This window comes from Struthio camelus, chromosome 2 (genome assembly GCF_040807025.1).
Source record: "Struthio camelus isolate bStrCam1 chromosome 2, bStrCam1.hap1, whole genome shotgun sequence".
NCBI lineage: Eukaryota > Metazoa > Chordata > Aves > Struthioniformes > Struthionidae > Struthio > Struthio camelus.
Window position 1 is genome coordinate 86,813,311 of NC_090943.1, and position 21,840 is coordinate 86,835,150.

The 21,840-nt window shown below is 37.8% G+C and overlaps 1 protein-coding gene across 18 annotated transcripts in view; it reads right to left on the reverse strand.

The window, feature by feature from the left end:
* Positions 1-21,840, reverse strand: part of CDH12 (cadherin 12) — a 646,759-nt gene that overhangs the window by 18,500 nt on the left and 606,419 nt on the right. For all 18 annotated transcript variants that reach the window (XM_068931482.1, XM_068931489.1, XM_068931495.1 and 15 more), the window contains 2 exons: positions 20,258-20,511; positions 2,525-2,661 (listed from right to left, as the gene is read on the reverse strand). In XM_068931482.1, coding sequence (XP_068787583.1) covers positions 2,525-2,661; positions 20,258-20,511 — 391 coding nt within the window. The remainder of the gene's footprint in view (positions 1-2,524; positions 2,662-20,257; positions 20,512-21,840) is intronic.

Genomic DNA, 21,840 nt, shown 5'->3' on the forward strand with positions numbered 1-21,840 from the left:
TGAGAAGAATGTAATATAAGGATCATCTTTGATTTGTACAGTTTCATTTTGAAGCTACAGATGAACAGTAGGGAACAATCATTAGAAAGCCCTAGGGCTAAGGCACAGGCAGCTGGTCTGCACAAGCCTACTCATGACCTTGGCATCATTTTCCACATACAGGGTAATGATGGCAAAGCCAGTTTAATTTATTTTTTTTTCCTTTGGCTTGACAGGGATAAAGTTGGTGAGTTTTGTTTATAGTTGGCCATTTCAGAAAAGAAAAGAAAAGAAAAGACCATTTGCAAAATGGTCATTAGTTGTCTAAAATAGAGCTTTTTCTCTTCTCTTAAAAAAAGCTTTTTTTTTTTGTCACAGTGAAAATAATGATGTGATAAAGCAAAATAAATATTTAAGCAATAAATTTTTTTAAGTTACCAAATTTCATATGGCTATTACTAGTTTGGAGTTTGTTTCTTTTAAAGAGATGAGGTCAGTGAAAACTGAAAATCTGTGGATAACAATAATTCTCATTCCCTGGGCAAGTTTATACAACTGTTTGCAGTACAGGGCCACTTCCCTTGGGTAATCATGAATATGTCAAGGCAGTACACTAAAATAAATGTTCAGGGGACTGTTAGTCTAAAATGAGATGGCAATTTCAGTGTTTCTACATCAGCACCGAATAGATGGTGATTTTCATTTAAGGCAGAAACGTTTCTAATTTATTAATTGTTTTTTTCCTTTTTTCCTGAGATTTTCCCTCCTCTTCTCTTTGGTCTTTCTGTCTGTTTGTAGTGAGTCATTTCTCAAACCTCAACATTTATTTCTGTACTAGCTCTGAGTCAGACAACTGCATATGAAGTTTTGACAGCTAACATATCTCAAATCTTCCAAAGCACTGCCAATTACAGGTATAGTGAAGGTATGGCAATTGTTTTTAGTGCTACGGATAATGGTTGATGTATAAATGTTTTGAGATGTAGAGATATAAATATTTCTAAGGTGCAGATTTTGTATGTGCTGTGAAGATGCACAGACAGGTAAACTTGGGTTTTTTTAGCTGGCTTTAATTACTCTTGGGAATAATAAGCATATTCACAGAGAATTTACTAAAACTTCTGCCTTACTGCAGAAAAATTTTACAAATCTCAAATGTTCATTATCCACCAATAAATTTAAAATTTGAGCTTTACTGAAACATAGATCATTATGAGACCTCCACATGCTATCTGTGTGCCTTTCAGTTTCTCTGGAAACAAATCACATTCCTGCTGGACTTTCTCATACATATGTATGTATCTCCATATACTCAGTCGTTCAAGATTTTGTTTAGTTTCCTCTGTTACTGTATTCTAAACTAAAGCTAAAATTCACTTGTTCATTTGTCTGTTTTCCTTGTTAAATTTTCAACCTCTACAGAGTTATCCCGTGCGTCTTTTTGAGATAACCACAACTGAGAATTTCTTTCTCATTTTAAATAATGTATACCTTCTGCTTCTAAAATCTCCCTCTTCCTGTTAGCTGAATGTATTACTTACTGAGCATGCAGTGCAGTACATTGAGAAAAGCAAGTTCTCTGCTTTATAAACTTGCATTCCTGGACACATAAACAATACATAACGGATGGGCAGTACAGCAGGGGTCCTCCTCTACAGCCAGTGGATGTCAACAGAAAGACTTCTGTGGCCTTTGCACAAATGCTTGATGACCAAAAGAATTTTATTCAAAGGGTGTTATAAGCTTAGGAGGTTTTCTATTTGACAGCATCAAGAAGGAGAAATGCTACACAAAAGGCTGGCAATGAAGAAAGCTACAGCTATGTACTACAGTGGAGGAGGGAGTTCACATCAGGGAAGAGGCTTTGTAGGAGAAGGCATAAAGACAAGCGTCAAGGAAGCAAACAAGACAACCACAGATTGCATAGGAGAAGAAAACAAGTGGATAGGCAGAGAAACTCTTGGGCAGAGAGGAAACTCTGAGAGATGCAGCACAAAGGTTGATTCATTCAGTTTCTTAAATTATTAGCATGGCCCCTTGATTCAATTTTAATGTACTTGTCTAAGAATCAAAGGATTGTTTACATTTTTCCATCCTCAAAAAGCAGGTTGACTAACTTAATTTTATATTAAGTTAATTACAAAGTGAGAAACAAGAACAGAAGGGTCTGCATACAGCAGCACAGAAAGTACCTCCTTTCACTGTTGTAAAGATAAAATGACATGAGAACTGAGAGGACTTCTTTTACAAGTACAAAATTATGTAATAAATTTAAACAACAGTCGTATGGCCAAATTATAGATATCTCACATAAGGTTTAATGGCTGAACCTCTGTATTTGCTACTAGATAAACCATACTACACAGGCCTGTTTGAACATCACACTTAGCCTTACAGTGCATCTTGCCAAAATGATATTTATTGTGCATTCTTAAATCATTTCTTGGCAATATGTGCATGCTTCACAGCATAGTTATGTCTAAGCACTATATTCTGAAAAAAACCTGCCACATTGGGATATTAATTCAATTTATGCCATACTTACTAACTTTACTTGCAACTATAGAGAAATTGTACTGTGCTGTGCTTTCTCTGTCCAGTAATTCGTTAGTAGCAACGGTTCCTTCAGTAGCGTCTATTGTAAAGTAGCTGTTCCCATCATTCTTCCAATCTATGAAGTATCTGCATGTGAAAAATATTAAACAAAGTAGATACAAATGTGCAATGATTACACATTTATCTTAACAGCAGTAAAGAAATTTTGCTAATTTTCTCTCCTCAGCTATTACCATGTTTGCAAGAAGACAATAAACTACAGTTTGTTCATTTATTTTCAGAGAGCTGGAATGCTCAAGGGAAAATGGGATGAAATAAAGGATTTAGTACTTTTGGTGTTCAGATAATTTTAAATCTTAGAGCTCCCAAGAAGCTGATACACAGCTTCTGTGACCCTGATCACTTATACCTGTCATTTTGAAAAGCACTAGGCAAGCTCACAGGGAAAAAGAGAAAAGATGTGTAAAATAGTGCTTAAGGTATAAATTGTGGCTCAGATCTGGTCTCTTTGCCTGCATTTGTAGCTGCAAATAAGCTGGAAGTAGCCTCACTGGGCTTGTGGAGTTGGGAAGCAGATGGGCTGTTGGCACAGTTTTCTGTTTCCAGAGCGAAGGGTCCCTCACCTAGGGAACGCTGGAGCTCAGGGGATGGAGACAAGTCTGGTCATCTCCCCACAGATAAAAGACTAAAGGGCTCATTGCCTTTGGGAAAAAGAACCACCACTCGCTTTCACAGGAGGTAAAGAGCAGGGCAATATTACTGTTTTTTTTTAATTCTCCTTCTGATCCTTTGTTAAAAAACTACTAACACAGAACGACTTCAAAACTGAAAATGTGTGTTTATTTGTTATTTTCCCTAGCAAGGACTTAATAGACATAACTGCTTAATAACATGGCTGCTTACAAGCAATCTGATAATTATTCCAAAACCATTTCCCTTAAATGCTAATGAATTTGAAAGTCTGTTTTCACATTTGATGCTACCGTTTGTAGTCATAACAGAATAATAATTTTTCTGATGCAGCGCCGCCAGCTACTAATTTCCTTTTCATTGTCAGTCTCTGCATACCTAGATGATGTTTCTTAAAAACCAGGCAGGACGAAACGGAGAACGTCATTTGTGAGTAGCAGGCAATAAGAACAAAACAGCCCAGATCATAAAGGCCAGAGAACCATGCATATGACACCTCATGCATGTAAATCAGTGACAATAAAAGCCAGTATTCTCTTCTCTGATTAGTGTCATTTATAGAAAGAATATATAGGCAATGTCATGATAAATAATGCATTATTAGATACAGCTTCACTGTAAAAGAAAGCAATGATTGAAAGGGGTATATGACATATCCCTGAAGAAAATATCTTAGATTTGAACTCAAGAATGCTAATAATCCAAGAAGATTTAAATAATTAAAATTCACAAATAAGGTGCCATGCTCCTTTGGAATCATTTCATTTAATCAAAACCATAAGCAAATCCTATATGTAGATGAAATAGGTTACTTTATCAATTGCCAGTCATCCTTACTAGTCCACTGCTTTATTTGAGAAGCCTCAGAAATGATATGCTAAAGGCAGGAAATATTCTTTTACACAGCTGAACAGGCACATTTTCATGAATATGATAACATTATCTACCTACATGTGTAATTTCAATCTCATTGTTCAAAATCTGATTGTCATAAAAATTCTGAAAAATGTATATGTCATTTATTAAAAATGTCATTATCCCAAAATAAAAATTTCAGGAATAGTAAAATTACTCTTTCAGGCATTTCCTATTTAATAAATTATAATTGCTTCCAAAATTGAATATGTGTCCATACACAAATAAATGGGATCAAAACATGATAAAGGAAATTTGCTTATCTCTTATATGCATGCATCTCTTATATGCATGCACACATATGTATACTACAAAATTTTCTATTGAGATTTCCACTGGCTAAAAAGTATTATAGTCACCACCAATGCCCAGGATAATTTCCTCTTCTCAGCTGTCTTTTGATAGGGTTTCACTACCTTCCAGAGAAGAAAAATTACAAAGTATTAGCCTAAATATTTTGTTTTATGCGTTTGAGCAACATAAGGATGCCCTAAGAGGAGGCTGTGGTTGCTGGGATCGTTCCAGTGCTGCAGTCTCTCTCAGGGAAGAGGATGTGATAAATGCAGAGAAAGTAAAACTAGCAAAGAATCAAGAGGTAGCAGAAAAGATTTACTGGATGTAGTGTGGTGGCACCGTGAAAGGTGTCAAGCTCTTAGTGCTTTCTTGTGCACTGTCAGCACAGAGGTACCGCAGTGTATTTACTCTTGTTTGTGCTCTCATTTGGCCAGCAGCCACCCCCATTGGTACTGAAAAGCAGCATCCAGGTCTCAGATGGACTGCTTTGATGGACTGGAAGATCTCAGAGACTAAGTAAAAGAACAGATAAAGAAACCTTACCCATATACACTCATGCCTGCTAGAAGATAAGAACAAAAGCAGGAACACTCTTAGGTAGATCTGTGATTCCTCTAGACATACCATTGCTATTGGATATATGAGGGAAGTCATGAATTTGGAGAAAAAATATTCTTGCAAGTTTTCCTTCTGGTTCTGGCTCTGAAAGATGAATAGATGTAGCACTTGAGAGCATGGCCAAAGAGGGGTTGTCTGAAATGGAATATGCCCTACAAATACAATTCCTAAAGCTTACTAGTGGTACTATAACCATGCAAGTACAGTCAGGAGATCAGTTAAGTAAGGCCTAGGTAGGCATTTGCATTGAAGGGGAAGAGAGAGGATTGCTTTAAGAGTAGACCGGTTGGAGGATTAAGGCCAAACATGGCAGAGGTAAAACACTGAAAGGTGGAACAGAAGGAATACTAAAACACGGAAGGTAAGTACAGTGCAGCTCCAGTGGGCATAACGAGAGGGACTCTGACCCGGCCACGTGACTGAAAGAAATAGAGAAGAAAAGGTGCACTCCACACCCTTTATCACTGATTGCAGGGAAGGGGAAAGCATTGATCATGCCCCTACAGAGGCTGTTATGCTACAAGCACTCTGGCCAAACTTGCTGCTGCCACAAGGGTAGCCACAGTGTGAGCAAGCATACAGAAAATGAGCTAAAGGATTAAAGCATATTCAACTGGAAGTGGCTTGAAAAAGGAAAGGAATCATCCAATTCAGTGAACAATTGCATTATTGACATTTAATTCCTTGCTTTCCTTTTATTATTATTTTACTGTCTGATGAATATGGAACACTAATTGCATCCAACAAAATCAAAAAAAGAAAAAAAAAGAGTGTGAGGAGAGCATTCCTTTAACTTTATATTTGATGCAGTGCTGTCCTACATCATCTATGCCATTTATCAGTACCAATATTCTTGTCTGTACTTCAGTTTTTGCTGAAGCTGTAGTTTAAGCACACCCAGATGGCAAAATTGTATTTATTAATTCTGAATCTAAGAAAACTTCAAATCCAAATTTTCTATGTGTTCTCTGAATCATTTGGCTGCCAATCTCAGTTTAGAAAGCATCTCATTACTCAAACTACAGCATGTCAAACCTAAACACTGGAATGGAGAGTTTTAGATATAAGAAAATTCCTGACGTGACAGGATAAAAGAAAAATATTATTTCTAAGAATTAGGTGAACATGAATTTCTCAGACCAGGCTGGATCATTGGTGTTATTCTGTGCTTTAAACTCTTTTGCTTAGTATTACTCACTGGAAAGTTTTTAGTTTGATCACTTCAAGAGAACGGCTGCATAAAATTCTGTTGATGAGCAAATATGTATGAAACGCTAAGAAATGCAAATTAGCAAGTCTGGAATATGACTTTTAAATAATTAAGAGAATTAAAGAAATGACAGAAGAAGGCTTTTTTTTGCTTGGGGTGGGGAAGAGTGGGGGAGGAATGGAAACAACATCAAAAAGACAAAGTTAACGTTACTGATTTGCAAAGGAGGAAAGAAAACCAATCCTGGCAATTTTTCTCCTGTAACTGAAGGCTGTATTTTGCATCTAACAAAATAATAGATCTGTAGGTCAAGATCTTCAAAGATAGCTAAGTGACTAACTTCTAAAGATATGGACTTAAGTGATCGTTTTCTTTTTAAGTTAATTAATTCTTGATTGCAAGGAGTACTACAAGTAAAAAAAAGTCAGTGGAAATATGAGGAGCTCAGGACATCTGGTAATTAAGCGTTTGAAGGTTAATGGCTTCAGGTTATTGGAGCTTTAAGCAGAACAGAGATTTCCTGAAAAAAATCTTGTTGATGTCTGTGGTTTGAGATGGACAAATAACATAGTTGATAGACATGCTTTATAAAAACATTTTAACTCTTAACAGAGAGTTCAGCTCCCACTTTGTTGATGGAAAGCACATTCCTTCTGGCTCCTGCTCAGTCACAGCACTGTTTCTGAGGAAAGAAATATTGCAAAGAAAGGCAAAGGATGAAATGACAATTTGTTATAATGTGATAATGACTATTTGGGTTTCTGTGACCTTAAATTCTTTAACCTGAGTTCACTTTAGTTTAAAAATTAAACTGCAAGTAAATGACATTCAGAATTTATGCCAACTTGGGACAGTTAAATACCACCCATCATATCAAAAATAACAGATGGAACTTAAAAAAGTTAGAAATATACACAAAAGATAATAGGACTTAATCACACCTTAGGAGGTGTGATTAATTAAGATTTTTTGTAATCTCAATGCATATATAATTAAATAGATGAAAGAAATATGCAAAAGAGGAGTGTCAAAAGGGATGAGGGACTAAAGAATGCAAATGAGACTTTAGGTGTGATTTGATTACTTGAAAGCAGAATAATCATGTATTGTGGTTAGAAAAGCACAGATCTCTGCATATAACTAGGTGTCTAGCAATTATGCCTAGACAACAGCATTTTTATCTTGGGCACCACATCACTAGATAGATATCAACAAATTGGAGGGAGTTTAGAGAAGAGCAAGAAAATCTGTATTGGGCCTAGGCATCCTGAATTATAAGAAAAGATTAAAAGAACTAAAATACGTTCAGCTTGGATAAGAGGTGACAAAAGGGAGAAATAAATGATAATAGTCTACAGATAGCTGAAAGGCTTAAACACCAAGAAAGGAAAGGTATTATTTTGTTCAGCACACAGGAGCAGAGGAGTGAAATTAAGAAAGGGAAAATTTATGTTGTGCAGCAAAATCTTTCTGGCACTGATGTATGTTATGCTGTAAAAAAGAGAAATTATATGAGTTCTGTCACTTGGCACCACAAAGCTAATCTGGGTAAAATAATGGAGAATGTGCAGCACAGCAAAAAAGCTGTATTTCCTGAAAAATGGACTGAATAATCCTATCAGTCTCTGTAATGCTAAGCACTGTGATCCATAACAGGAAACAGTATCCTCTTGCTAATCATACTGAGTTACAAATCTGCTCTAAGGTGCTGTTCCAAGTATTTTAAAATTTAGTGATAAAAGTTTTCTGAGATTACTATTATTAAAAAAATAGAAAAACACTACTACCACAATAAACAAGAAGTCTAGACTTCAAGTCAAGCCTAAAAATAATGAAAATGTTAGAAAATGTGCTGTGTTGAAGCATGTAAACAACTTTCTGTGGTCCAAAAAAATCACATCCTACCACTTAAATTTCCTTGCTGTAGTTCCTTAGGTGATATGGTCCTTGAGCTAGCACTGTGAAAGTCTCAAAAAATCATGAAGCCTTGGCCCATACGTACAAATTTCAAACACGAAGTCAGTTCTTTACTGCCTCACTTACCTTTGCTCTTCTCAAATGTAAGTACTCAACTCTTCATCTCCTGACAGCTGATCACCTGGAAGTGTCTGCCATTCCAGTAAAGACCGAGGAGCTACATTGCCTTAATTTTGCTAAAGGTGTGATCAAGGATTTTTAAAGCAAGTCCTCCATAGCATTCAACCAAGAATAATTAGATGTAACAAAGCATTTCACTTTCTTGTGGTAAATGATACAGTTATCTGCTTATTAGAGCTAGATAGGATAGTTAGATTACCAAAGTCTTCCTCAGGGCTGCAGCACTGAATCAGCATTAAGTTACTTTTTATCTTTTCGTCATACCTTGATTTGAGTTGAAGCTTACTCTTCATTCTTGTGGCTTACTTTTCATTCTTGTGGCTTTCCACTTACTTAAAATTGCTATCTCAAAAAGTTTTACCAATGGTGAATATCCTTTTTTTTCCTCTGCTGGATGATGTGATAATATGAAATTTTATGAACGTGAAATAATATTGTGATATATTGAAATAATTATGTAATAGGAAATAAGGTGAAATACACTGCTTGCCTAATGGCAGGAGACAAAAGTCCTTGCCTTTTGTTCCTGGTGTTCTGTGTTAAAACAACCACAAAGTCCCTTCTCATAATTTTTTAAATATTCTTTTCAGTGCACAGCCCAACAACTATTGTGCTGTATACATACAAAGTATTACATGTATAGAAGATTAGGTTAATTTTAATAAAATAAAATACTTTCTTGATTAAAACTCAGTTAATACCAAAAATATTTTAAAAATAGAATTATTAGTATAATAAAAAGAGATACGACACCTCTTCTGCAGCACAAGCCACACTTCCAGTTTTAATACCCTTGTTTTAATGCAGTGATCTTTCTATATGGGATCATCCTGCTTAAAGGAAGTAAATCCAATCAAACTTATCTACTATGACATAAGAGACATGATCTGATATATTCATAGTCAGTAAGAGTTATTAGAAGAGTGTAATGTTCATAATGCCAAAATAATATGGAAAGTTTCACTGCAGTATTTTCTTATCATCAATCAAAAAATTGTGTGGGATCTGTAATAACGTTCCAAAGTGGTAGATGTTGTTCTGCAAGGTTGGCTTTTCTGTTTCTTTGTTTAAATAATTTATTAAGCCACTTCTTAATGGGAAAACAAACTCTTGTGTACCTGTGCTGAAGATCCTCACAACGCTGCCAATGCATTAGCGGTCAAACTAGAGAAAACCTGGACAGGCTTGTGGTCAGATCTTATCCCTCATGTAATCCTACAGGTACCAGCCTGGCCCCAAGAGAAACCCACCCATACAGATACGGAGTTGTCTATAACCTTCATGCTTAAATATTTGCAGGGGGAAATTACCCATGGAGCAAAACAAAACAAAAACAGCCCCAAACGAAATCGGGAAAGGAACTCACACAGCCATTCGGTACTGTCTAACTGACTTTAAACCTTTACAAAATATCTCTTCTAAGTGTACAGTCAGCCAAAGTAATCCAGCTGCTGCTCCTCTCCGTGAAGGAGTTACCTCCTATCCTTGCCTCCTTCCCAGCACTATTAGTCCTGCATTTCTCCCAAATGTGACTTATTTTTAAAACGAAATGGTCAAGTTTGAAAAGAAATAGTAGGTAGGTTTCAGCTGGCATCTTACTTGAACTGTTTCATAGATTAGGATAATCAGCAGTTAAACTCACAGAACTGAGGAAGGCAATAACCTCTCCTGGGGGTTGTTTTAAATCAAGCAGCTAAGGGTAATAATATTCAGATGCAATAACGAGCAGCCAATACAGTTTGTCTAAACTGGTTTAGGTGCCTTTCTTGCCATAGAATAACACAAAAACAAAGGGTGGAGGATTGGTAGAATGGGTTCAGGGGCATTACTTTAGAACGGCTGCTTTGTTCATAGGTGGCAAAACCTCGAGATGCTTTGTCTCTAAAGAACAGAAAGACTCTTCTTTTGTATTCTACCATAATATACGGACATCATATATGTCATACTTAAAAATAAACACATCCTAATTTAGCAGTATTTAAAAAATATTCCTGAGGGTATTACCATGAATATTCTTTGATCGTTCTATTCAAATTGCTATGGTTTTTTTATCATTTTGTAAAGATTTTCAAATGTGTTTAGCACTGACATAAAGCTGTTGCAATAGCCTAAGTTGAATGCTTTTAAACATCTCACTAAAGTAAAAACTAGTCCTTTAATGGAAAGGTGGGGGGTTTTTTGTGTGTTTTAAAATATTTTGGCTTTAAGAGCAGAGTTTTTTGGATTATTTTAAGGATAGAAGCCAAACTAGTTTGTTGTACCCTGTCCCTCTTTCCAAAGGAATTCAGCAGTTTTTACTTTCTCACACTGATAACATTGTGAGACCTATTTCAGCCTTCCCAGAAAGAATCTTGAATATACCGTGCATTAGCTAGTGCTGCTTTAGAGAAGGGTGGATGAAATTTCTACAGTTTGGGAGAAGAAGCAAACAATTCTCTGTCAGATTGTCCCATGCCCATCATCTTCATGTCTTTCACATAAGAGTAGATCTGTCGTGTGAAAAAATAACACAGTCTGAGTCTTCTGCACATTATGTGACTGGGTTCTGCATAGTATCGGCTGCATACTTCTGCTTTTTTTAAATCAGGATGGTGAAGGATTAGTGATTTTAGCAGTCAGTGCTGCAGGGGTCACCTGATATGAAATGAGTAATATCTATGCAAGCAAATTATACTTGCTCCTTTGGAGAAAATCAAACGCTGTGCAGAATTAATTGACAGGGAAGCAGTGGCTGCAGACACACAAAATCTGATGACGGATAAGAATCAAGTGAGAGAAGCTGTTAAACTTTTCATAAGCCTTATAAATCTTACATAAAAATTTCAGTAAAACACACTAGACAATATAGGAAATAAAATGTGCCGCACTTCAATTATCAGCCCTTCCAAGCTGCCAGTTCTGCCTGTCTACTAATTCCATTGCTTCCTCCCCCTCGCCATTTAAAGCTGTTGTTCATTTGCTTATCAAATTCTTCAGTCAGCTACACTGTCTGCTTTGCATTTCTCCTGATGAGCCCAGTATCTTATCAAAACCCCTTGTCCTTCAAAAAATGCATTGTTTTTATTCATTTCTAACATCATTTTTACTGCCTCATTGAGCAGGCAGAACTGCAAGACAGCAAGGGAGAGGGAAAGCTTTGCCCTGTTGTTTAATTATGTCTCAGTTATTTGGACAAAGAGCAGCAGGATAAGGCATGTTGGATGTAACCCCTTCGCTACAGGCTGAACGCAGTCAGTGTTGCTTGGATGGCGCTGTGGTGCAGCACTTTCTTTACCAGCACCACAATTATAGGTATATATCAGTATCTCCATTAGCAGACAGATGGAGTATAGAAAGATAGGAAACAAATTATTTTAAGTGGATTCCCAGAGCCTTAAGAAAGCTGAGAGAGGAGAAACAAATGTGGATTACTTCCTTAGATGTTCAGCCCCAGCCGAAGCTAAAACTTTATTTTGTACTTGGGTGTATGTGGCCTAAACACCAAGGGATAAGACAGAGATTAAAGCTGTGTTATACATCCTCTGCTTCTTTTCCCTTGCACTCTGTGAAAGCTTTAACATACGAACCTACACTTTGCTATGGCAAGAGGGATCTAATACATAGCAGAGCAGATCTAGTGGCTTCTCTGTGGCATAAGTTCACAGCATAAATTCTATAGCAATAATCTTTGATTGCCTTACTTTTGCATCATGTAAATACTGGCTCTGCTTTTCATCTTCTAGATATTAAAATCTGTCTCAATCACTCATTTTATTTCCACAAAAAAACTGAAGTAAAATGCTGATGCTGACACAATCAAAGAAAAAAAAAAAAAAAACAAGAAAGAGCAACCATGCTGACTCTAGAGAAAGCTGTTGGTGTTATCACCTGCTTGGACCCTCAGGGGGACTGACTGGGACTGTCAATCAGGTTTGCAGGAGGAAATGCTCAGTAACGTAAGGAATTTGAGGCTGCATTTTTGCTTCTAACCAAGTCAGATGAAGTGATCATAAATTAAAGGACTGTTCAAGACATCTTTGACATTGTAGGAGCTGCTGAATTTTCCTTTTGTCTTCTTCCTCCTCAATCCTCAGCTCACACAAAGAAACCCAGAATCTGAATTGAACAACATTAATATGGAGTCACCTTTTCAAAGGTCTTACCATTTTCAGAAAGGCCCCAGGCAGAAGCTGCTGGATAAGCACCTCCCTACTCCCACTTGCACATTGGTGACCTGACCCGAGATAAGCTAGGTCCCCTAAAACTGGTGCTTTTTCTCTCCTACATGAACTAGAATTTCTGTGCTGTGTCTCCTTCACAATATAACTTTTTGAGAGTTACTGCCTAAATTAATCTTCTATTATAAAATCAAAGATTTAGTATTTACATAAATGCTACCAGCAGTCTTATTAATGTTTTTCTTTCCTATTTGCCCATACTGAACCTCAGCATTGTATTTAGGTACCTTTGCTCTTCTTTCACATTCAGCCATCTTAGATGATCCTGTACCATAATTTGCCACGCTCTCCTTTCCAGCTTAGATGAAAACATCTGAGATCAACATGTCTGCATCTACCATCAAGATATGACTGAAGTTTCCAAACACGTAACTCCCACAATGTATGTGTCTGTCAAAAAACCTGTGGCTTAAATTAATGAGCCTGCAAGTGAATAAATGACCAAATATTTATATATTCTCTAGCCCAAATGCAATGATTATTTAAACATAAAGAACAACAAACTTGAACATTTTAGGACATTCTAATTTCCTGAAATTAGAACTAATGTTTCCAAGTAGTGCTAAAGGAGAAATTTAGATTGAAAGGAATTAGAATCTGACTAAGTTGCGAAGGTTAAAATAGCATTTCTTGTGGAAAGGGACATAAAATCTTCAATTACACATGCTTGAACTTTAATTTTATGCTAGGAAGCATGGTTTCAGTTTTGACTTTGTGAACCACTTTGCAGAATAACCACCTAACAGTCTCCCTTGTAGCATATAGGTTTTCTTTAGAAGTTGATTTAAGTACGGCCCTTCATAATTCTCTTAGTGTCAACCCATGAGCGGTTCACAGCTTGAGGTGGTATGTCTGCAAGCCTCTGTTTTACTCTCACCGTGCTTTTTAGAACGCTTGCAAAATCATTTGCTGCAGAAATTTGGAATAAGAGCCCTTGATCTAAAATCAGGAAGACTATTATTTGAGCTAAAGTAAAATGACAGTGTGTGCCTCTGGGATGCCAACCCGCTTTGCAAAATCACATCACCAGGTGGTACAATTATAATAGGCTGCTGTGAAGCAAACTAGAACTATTATGGTCATATTGCTCCTTTCCCCTCACTCTGGCTTCTTAGCTATTCTCAATTTAAAACTTTCCCTGCCAAGTTCTTCTCTTTTCCCTTGGAGCTGAATGCAATCTTCTTGATTTTCAGCATCTGCTTCCCTCCCAAACAGGGCATTCACTCAAAGGAGTAGTTCCTGAACTTCCTGGGTCTACACATAATTTTAATGTCAGGCTCCTGACTGATATTTTATAGGTTTATATGGTTGCATGCGCCAACTGAAGATCACTTGCTGTTATTCAGAAACATCAGTAATTTGAGGAATAACTGTATTACTGACTATAAATAAAGGTTACTGGCCTTTTTCAGTATGACTTTACTGGACTTAGGAAGAAACACTTCAAGCAGCTAAGTTTTTTTAGCATTTCACACAAAAACAATGTAACTGTTTCCAGGAGTAAATCTAGGAGAAAAATTTGCATGTCAAGAGAATCAGCCTTTTCTTTGGAAATATGCAGCTTTCCTCTAGCACAGACTTTCTGACTTATGCCTGAGAACATTCAATTTTGCTCCATGCTCCTGCCAGTCCTGTGAGAACCCATGCAGACTGAAAAATCAATCTGCGCATACGCTGCAATGACAAAGAAGGACTTTTCAGCTAAAGCCTCTGTAAGCTCTGTTCCCAGTTAACATGCTGTAGCCTCAGTTGCAGGTCTGCTGCGTGGCAGCACATTTACCATACCCAGTGAAGAAGGTTTTCTTCACTTTAGTGTCGAGTGTATAGAGACAAAACTGCACTTTTCTTGTAATGGCTACCTGTAGCAACTCGAAGCTGATCACTGGCATGGAGGCACCACAGTGTCTGAATTAATACAACTGAGAGGGTTACTACTTGTCAGCTGAGCTGTGATTACTCTCTACTTGTGTGTACCTAATCCATTGCAAATTTGAAGTAAAGTATATTAACTTAAACTACCATGAAGGGGATTACTGTAATAATTTGTTAGACACATCCTACTTGACAGCTGCAACAGGTAAAGCACAGATATATAGTCAATTACAGTCACTCTGCTATAAAGCAGTAATTCATTAAACTGCAGTAAAACAGCTGTTTTTGAAAGACAGTTCAAACTGGGAAGATGCAGATCTTGTCTGTCTTCTGTTTGAAAAACAGTCACCTTAAAACTAAACAGTTGCTGAGGAGGAAGCGATGTCAGCCAAACGGAGAGAAGAACAGATCAGCAGAACAGCATATGAGGTCATGGGGGGGCATTAGTTTATAAGAGGACTACAGAGCAGAGCACCTGATTGCCCAAGGTCAGGAAGACGAAGTCTGGAAGCTGGAGAAGAAAACAGAGGAGGAGCCAGGAACCCTGAGGGAAAGAGGAAGAGGAAGCAGGAGTTTATTGCCCTGTATCATTTCCAGCACTGCTGGAAGGTGGGTAGATGCACAGGTAGGAAAGGGATGTGGCTGTGGATACAGGAGCTGAGTGCTCACTGAGCCAAATGAGATGGGAAACATTATACTGAGGCTGGTAGGGAAGGAGCAAATGCATCAGCCAGATATATCCCTTGGTATTCAGAAGAAACACTGGGATAGAAATTAAATTTCTAGAGTTCCGGGAACCAGATCAAAGTAACTGGAGCAAAGAGAAAAAAACATATCAAGCCACTGAGATCATAAAAGAAGCCATCATCAGCAGAAGAAAGGAAAACAGTAAAGCTAGAAACTAATGAAGAAGTGGGATGTGGTTCAGGAGTAAAATAGCTAGAGGGGATAGAAAGACAGACAGTGAAATAGGAGACTGGTATTAGACTGGCTGAGCTTAGGGGATATAAGAAAACAGCCTCATATGTGGATTACTAGGAGGACTACAAATGATAGCAAGGGGTCTGGAGCAGGAGCTAAAAGGTATTGGTGCAGGAATTTGAACTGGTTGGACTGGATGAGTTGGAACTCAAACAGAGATCTTAAAAGTAGTTGAGAAGACTGAGGTTTCAATAAAAAGCAAAGGGTGGGGTGGAGTTGGAACTGGGACAGAGGCGAACAGGCAGGAATGGAGCACAGAGTCTGCACAGCTCACTAAAGCAAATAAAAACTAACCCCAAATTCCTACGTTCTGCCATCTTTTTTCTGTCTGCAGTACCTACTGGCAAAGCATCTCATGCCTTGCTAATGTGATACCATAGAGAAAGATTACTTTGCTTTGTTATTAAATGAAGAGGCTTGAGGTGCTGGAACTAAAGGTCCCAATCTTTCTCATAATCTGTGAGTTATGTGTTGATGTCACAGAATGGTATTTTTCTTTTTGTAGAAAAAGAAAACTAAATGATTGTACACAAACAGAAATACTTCACAAAGAATTATAGCATTGGAAGGTCAAGCACTTTCCTTTTACATAAGTAACTTTAATTAATCTTGTTTGTGCCTGTACATTGCATTTTTTGTTTATCTTTACATGACAAAGTTTTGCACTGGGAAAGTAAAACCTATCCATAAAGATTTCCGGACTGCAGTGAACTTGTTTAGAAAATAAATAAGGCTGCTCCTTTGGAACCTCATGCAGGGAACACAGACTTGGGCATGCCCCCAAGATATTGAGGGCAGGCTTGACCTGCGACTAGTACACATGAATTTTTGTGTTTTTAATATCACGGTTTCATGACTCTAGATTTGGACAGGATAATGTGCAGTCCCCACAGCTTTCCTGCTTTGAGTGGTTCTTGTGGTTCGTAAGGCAAAGCTCCCGCCCAAGTCAAGCAGGGGAGATCTGAAGGGCAGTGTTGTGGCACTGAATACGAAACTCACTGTAATCGGAGTCAGATCTGCAGTTCACATCAGAAGCAAAAATCCTTTCATGCTTTATGCCATACAGTCATCTCCTAGGAAATCTGACAACTTCTAAGGCACCAGTGAAAAGTTGTTTAACTTCACACAGTGTTGGATAAACCCTACTTTTCAAGGAATCGTTGCCGATAATTCAGCCTTGCCATTTACATTTTCTTTCCTGTCATTTAGATAGTACTGTCCCTAACTTTCATACAGTATGGACAGGCGTAAGAGTGATTTTTAAAAAGCCCTAAAATACCTTGCACCAGAAGTGATGAACTTTTAGTAAAAATATTTTCAAATTTATAAATTATATACATTGTCATGCACTCTAGAGTACAGGTGCTTGTTTCTCCTAGATGGCTTGTAACCATCATAAACTAGAGGCATCTGAGAAGAGCATGAGATCATTGCTCCTTTCAGAAGCGCTTTGGGATTTGTAATGGCCACAAAGTACATAGGACCACAGTTTAACATTTATGCTGAGCATCTCCTGCAGCACTATGCAGAAAATAGGAATGGACAAAATAGCTCTCCTAAGAGACATAAACTCTAGCTTTAACACAGTTTGAAAATCAGGTGCACTGGGGTAATGTGCCAAAACAGCCCCAAAACCAGCCACCCTTGCAGGTGTTGAATACCTGTGGCCCCCTTTTCTCCTCATGTTTAATTTCCCTTTTTTACTGAGTGTGTGATCTCTGCCCCTTCATTTACACATCTCTGTCAAATATCGTTGCACAAAACAAACTTTTTTAAATTGCTGATTTCTCAAGGAGCTGATTTCTCCAGCTCCATTGCTCTCCAAAGAGAAAAAGAATATAAACCTCAGCATTTTTAATGGCTTCCAGTGATATATTTTTCTTTTTCTATGCAACTGAATCCAGCCTCCAATCTTAGCTGTTATCTCCCCCTTCCTGATATGTCTAGCATAACAGTTAAAGTTTTCGTCTGATAGAAAGGATTAAGCTGCTGTGACTAGTGCTGTTTCCTTTAACGTGAGCTGTTTTAGACTGCTTTGATCTCCAGAGTTTTGCCTTCTGTTGCATATAGTGCAGACTTGTCTTTAATCCCAGTCTGTGTTGTTTTAGTAGACTGTTGATTTTGTTGTCGTTGTTGTAATGGGCATCAAAATGGCCAAACTGCTCTAGAAAAAACGTTTCAAGCTGTGCCACCCAGCAAATTGTATCGGCTGTTGCCTCAAAGAACATTACCTGCTTTTCCATGACTGTTTAAAGGGCGTATTCAGTTAGAAGATGTTCGGACTCCTTCTTTAAAACATGATGAAATTGATGGAGCCATTATTTACATTTATGAGACAATCTAGAATTTAAACAGCTGAAAGAGCATAATTGCTTTAAGTTGCAATCATATGCAGCTCTTTCCAACTAACTTACGCTTTTCTGACTTCTGTTCACTGACTTTTAATTTCAGTTAGAGGATATAAAACTCATGGTATACTGAACACTACATCAGTAACTAACAATTTCATACAATTCCTTTTTTTTTTCACTTGGACTAGTCAGCATTTGAATATATATAGGTTCTTCCAGGGCATAGGAGCTTGGTCAGAGCTCAGTTAAATAAGTAAGAATCCTATAACTGAATTCAAAGAGCTGGAGACCAAGCCGAATATGCAGTATCAAATCTACCATTAGTTTAAATGAGAGGAGCTAAACATAAAATTTCAGGACTGAAACATCTTTCAAAATCAGACCATGAGAAGGTTTACAGCTGTACTGACAGATTTCCAGCTTAATCTTCTCAGCATGTCAGCTTGCTTACTGGAACCCATCCTTGTCCTTAAAGTACCTGTACCTCCCTCCAAAGCCCATCGAATTCAATGCCGGGCTGACTTCTGGGTGGGAATGCATCCCCCTGAGGGCACTCCTATACACAATCTGTGTTTTCCCCTGGGCACAAACTGGCTGCAGTTCCTTAAAAAAGACCCAGGGAGCACTTCTGTGGTTCTGCAGTGTTCATGGTCAGCAAATTGAGTAGCGAGGCTAAAATGCAAGGGTATTTTATAAATCAGTGTACAGATACAGCCTGTAAGAGAAGTTTCCCAAGATGATGGTCTAAATTGTTGATCTTTTGACTGAATGTGTAGATGGCCATTTGAACACCCAAATGATGATTACAGGGTTAAAGAAAGGTAACACAAACACCTCTAAACAGCTTAGAATTCAGTAGTACAGTGAACTTTATATGGAGATACCTTCATCTTGAAATGGTGAATTTTCCTGTGTAGATGCAAATATAGGATCTGGAACTAAAACACTCGAGTCTCCTAGGATAGCTGGTGAAATATATAAGTTCTCGCTGCAGAGAGGTTATACATTCAAATGACTCCGCTGTCATATAACAAACAGCCCAGCAATATGGGGCTTGCTCTCTGGTTATAAGAGCCAATATAGTTTTCAACATAATATTGACTTGAGGGGGCTATGTTCATGGGCTCCCCCCCCCAGGGAAAAAGTTTCCCATTTTAGTCTTTGTTGCTGAATGTTTTTATCTTCCCTGGAAAGGAATGTGTCACAGATTCGTGGCCAAATATGTTCTTATATCAGAAAATAATGAAGGATGCACTAAAAAAAAATGTAACAAACAACACTAGTAATAGGTTTAAGCAATAATTAACAGTGAATTTCACTGGTGAAACAGGAGAGACACTAGACACTCACTGTTTGTTGCATATTAAACTTTTGAATATGATTACAACATGGCATCTAACAGTTTTATTGTACATTTTAAGAATATAAATACTGAGTCCAAATAGACACAGTTAATAAACATGAATTATGTTAAAAAGCCCAAATCAATTTTGTAGTGAATTAATTAATTTGTAATCCACACCCTGAGGGACGATATGCATGACTGTGTATGTACTTGGTAGCCGCTAGTGACATTTTACTGTTCCATCATATTCCCATTTGATAAACATTTATATTTAAAGATTAATGACTTCTATTATGTCTCAAATATTGCTCATGACAGTCTGGAACTAAAAATATTTCCTGAAGTCAGGTAGACCAAGTCTGGGCTGGTACTGGAAATATGTGCAATGAGTCCCTACATCTTACACTAAGTCTGCACAGGAGCTTCTTTATTGGTACTTGAGTCTAGTTCACTTTTGTCTAATGTCATTGGAAATACGTCAGTAAAAATGATACATTACATTTATATAACAACTGCCCTCCCCCTTTATTTCAGAAAAATAAGCTATACCAGAAAATGGGAGGTTTTGCTGGTATGGGTTTACACTCAGGCCTTCTCCTGAAGTCTGCTGAACAGCGCAGCGCTGGTCAGCACTCGCATCTCCACAGCCTTAGCCAACACAGGTATAGCAATTATTTGTTAAAGCATTTGTAATAACAAATGCTATATATGAAGAGTGAGCGGTCTGTGTGAAAGGCACAGCACTTACTGTCACCCGGTGATGTGTAATATAGGTGTAGCATGTACAACCTCTCTTTTCACTGTTGTACTTGAGAACAGTTTTTCAGGCCCCAGACAGAACAGTATTTTTATTTCCTCAGTTTCATCACTTAATCTCTGAAGTCATGTCAGTGTATGGTAACTTATACGATCCTCTTTATCATGTGAAGCTGTCAGCACTTAATGCATTTTGCCAGATAACCGCCTAAACTAGCATTCTCTTTTCAATATTTTTTCAGAGCAACAGCTATCGTTTACAGTGACTAATTTGGAACATTTCATATCTTCTTACCAAGCTCTTTGCCACCTACAGCCACTGTTAGCAGCAGTCTGGATTGTGTGAGAGTTACTGGTGGAAGAAAAGCTTTCTCACCTTACAGAACTGCTGCCAGCATCGAGGTCTTGTGCTGTCACCGCGCCTATAATGGTCCCCACAGGAGTATCCTCATAAACCTCCATTGTGTACATAGGCTTGCTGAAAACCGGAGGTTCGTCCATGTCCAACACGTTTATTTTCACAGTGGCAGTGTCTTTGAATGGACCCACAGAGTGAAATCGATGGTCAAGATGCAGATTGGAGGCCTCGACTTTAAAGGTATATGCCTTTTTTGTTTCAAAGTCTAACGGCTGTAAAAAGAACAAAAGCAAAATAGCAGATTTGACTAAAAATTAACACTGCAAAATCAGTTTGGTAGGATTAATCTGACAAAACTTAAGATATCATCAGTGCAGACTCAGTACTTGAGCTAATTATCCAAGCTGCTTCTGCAGCCTCTGGAGAGGAACAGACACCTTTAGATTGCAATTCATCTCCAGCTAAGGTGGCTGTCTGAAATACGCCAGGTGAATAACACCCTGGACATGACTATTTCTCCACATTAAAAAAGCAGGGTGACTGACATGGATGTAGACAGCCACCCTGTAGATGTCTGCAGGTAAATGGGTGAGATTCACCTCTTGCAAATGAACCCTGTGCTGGCTAGCCACAGATTTGCTTTCCTAGCTCCCATGCACCAGCAGGATGGTCAGCCACGTCCAGCTAATCTGGTTCCTAAAACGGAAGGTTTGTGCTCCTTTTAGCAGGGAAAGCATTCAGAGAAATAAATCAGTGAAGGAAAGGAGGAAAGGAGCCCAAATGAAGACCCTGATCTATACCAAACCAAACTTCAGGAGTAGCTGGAAATCTGAATTCAAACCTGATCTGAACCAATGCTCTCCTATAAAATGGCTATCTTAAGCTAGAATCGTATTCATGTGGCATATTTGAATAGCATTACATTGAAAATGTAGACATTGACACTGCGGCATGATCCCAGGTGTAACTCATGTGGTCTTAGAGACAGCATAGCAGTCCTTGTGTACCTACTTGGCTTTCTGATGGATGGAAATATATTCTGCAATGGGATTGTTTTGGTCTGGATTTCTGCTAATATACATCAGTTTAGTGCCTTTGGTTTAAGAGAAGTAATCAGCTCTAAACCTTAATGCAGTCATATTTAGTTGAAAAGACATAGAAGCTTTATTTTCAGTTAAAGGGTTTAGCTGCAATGGCCTTTGTGTTTTTTAAAAGTTACCGAGGCAATCTTTTCCTGATGTCTGGGTAATACTGGCACCTAGTGGTTTTGGCTATAATTGTCAAGTTAGAAATTTTCTGTCTGGAAAGGATATGCTATCTGAAAAGCAGCACACAATCACATATGTAGGAGCAAGAATAGGTTAATATCTCTCAGTTTTTTTCTCCTAACCATCATTACCACAGCTTTTCCAGTCATTTGTCACAGCTAGGATAGATTTAAATTATGCCATTTTCTGTCCTTCTCACAATAGGACATAATTGGCCAGATACCTGGCTGGTGCAAATTGGGGTAGCTCCATTAAAATCAATGGAGTTACCTTGATTTACATTAGCTGAGCAGCTAGTATAATGGTTTTAAATCCTTATGAAAGACATTATAA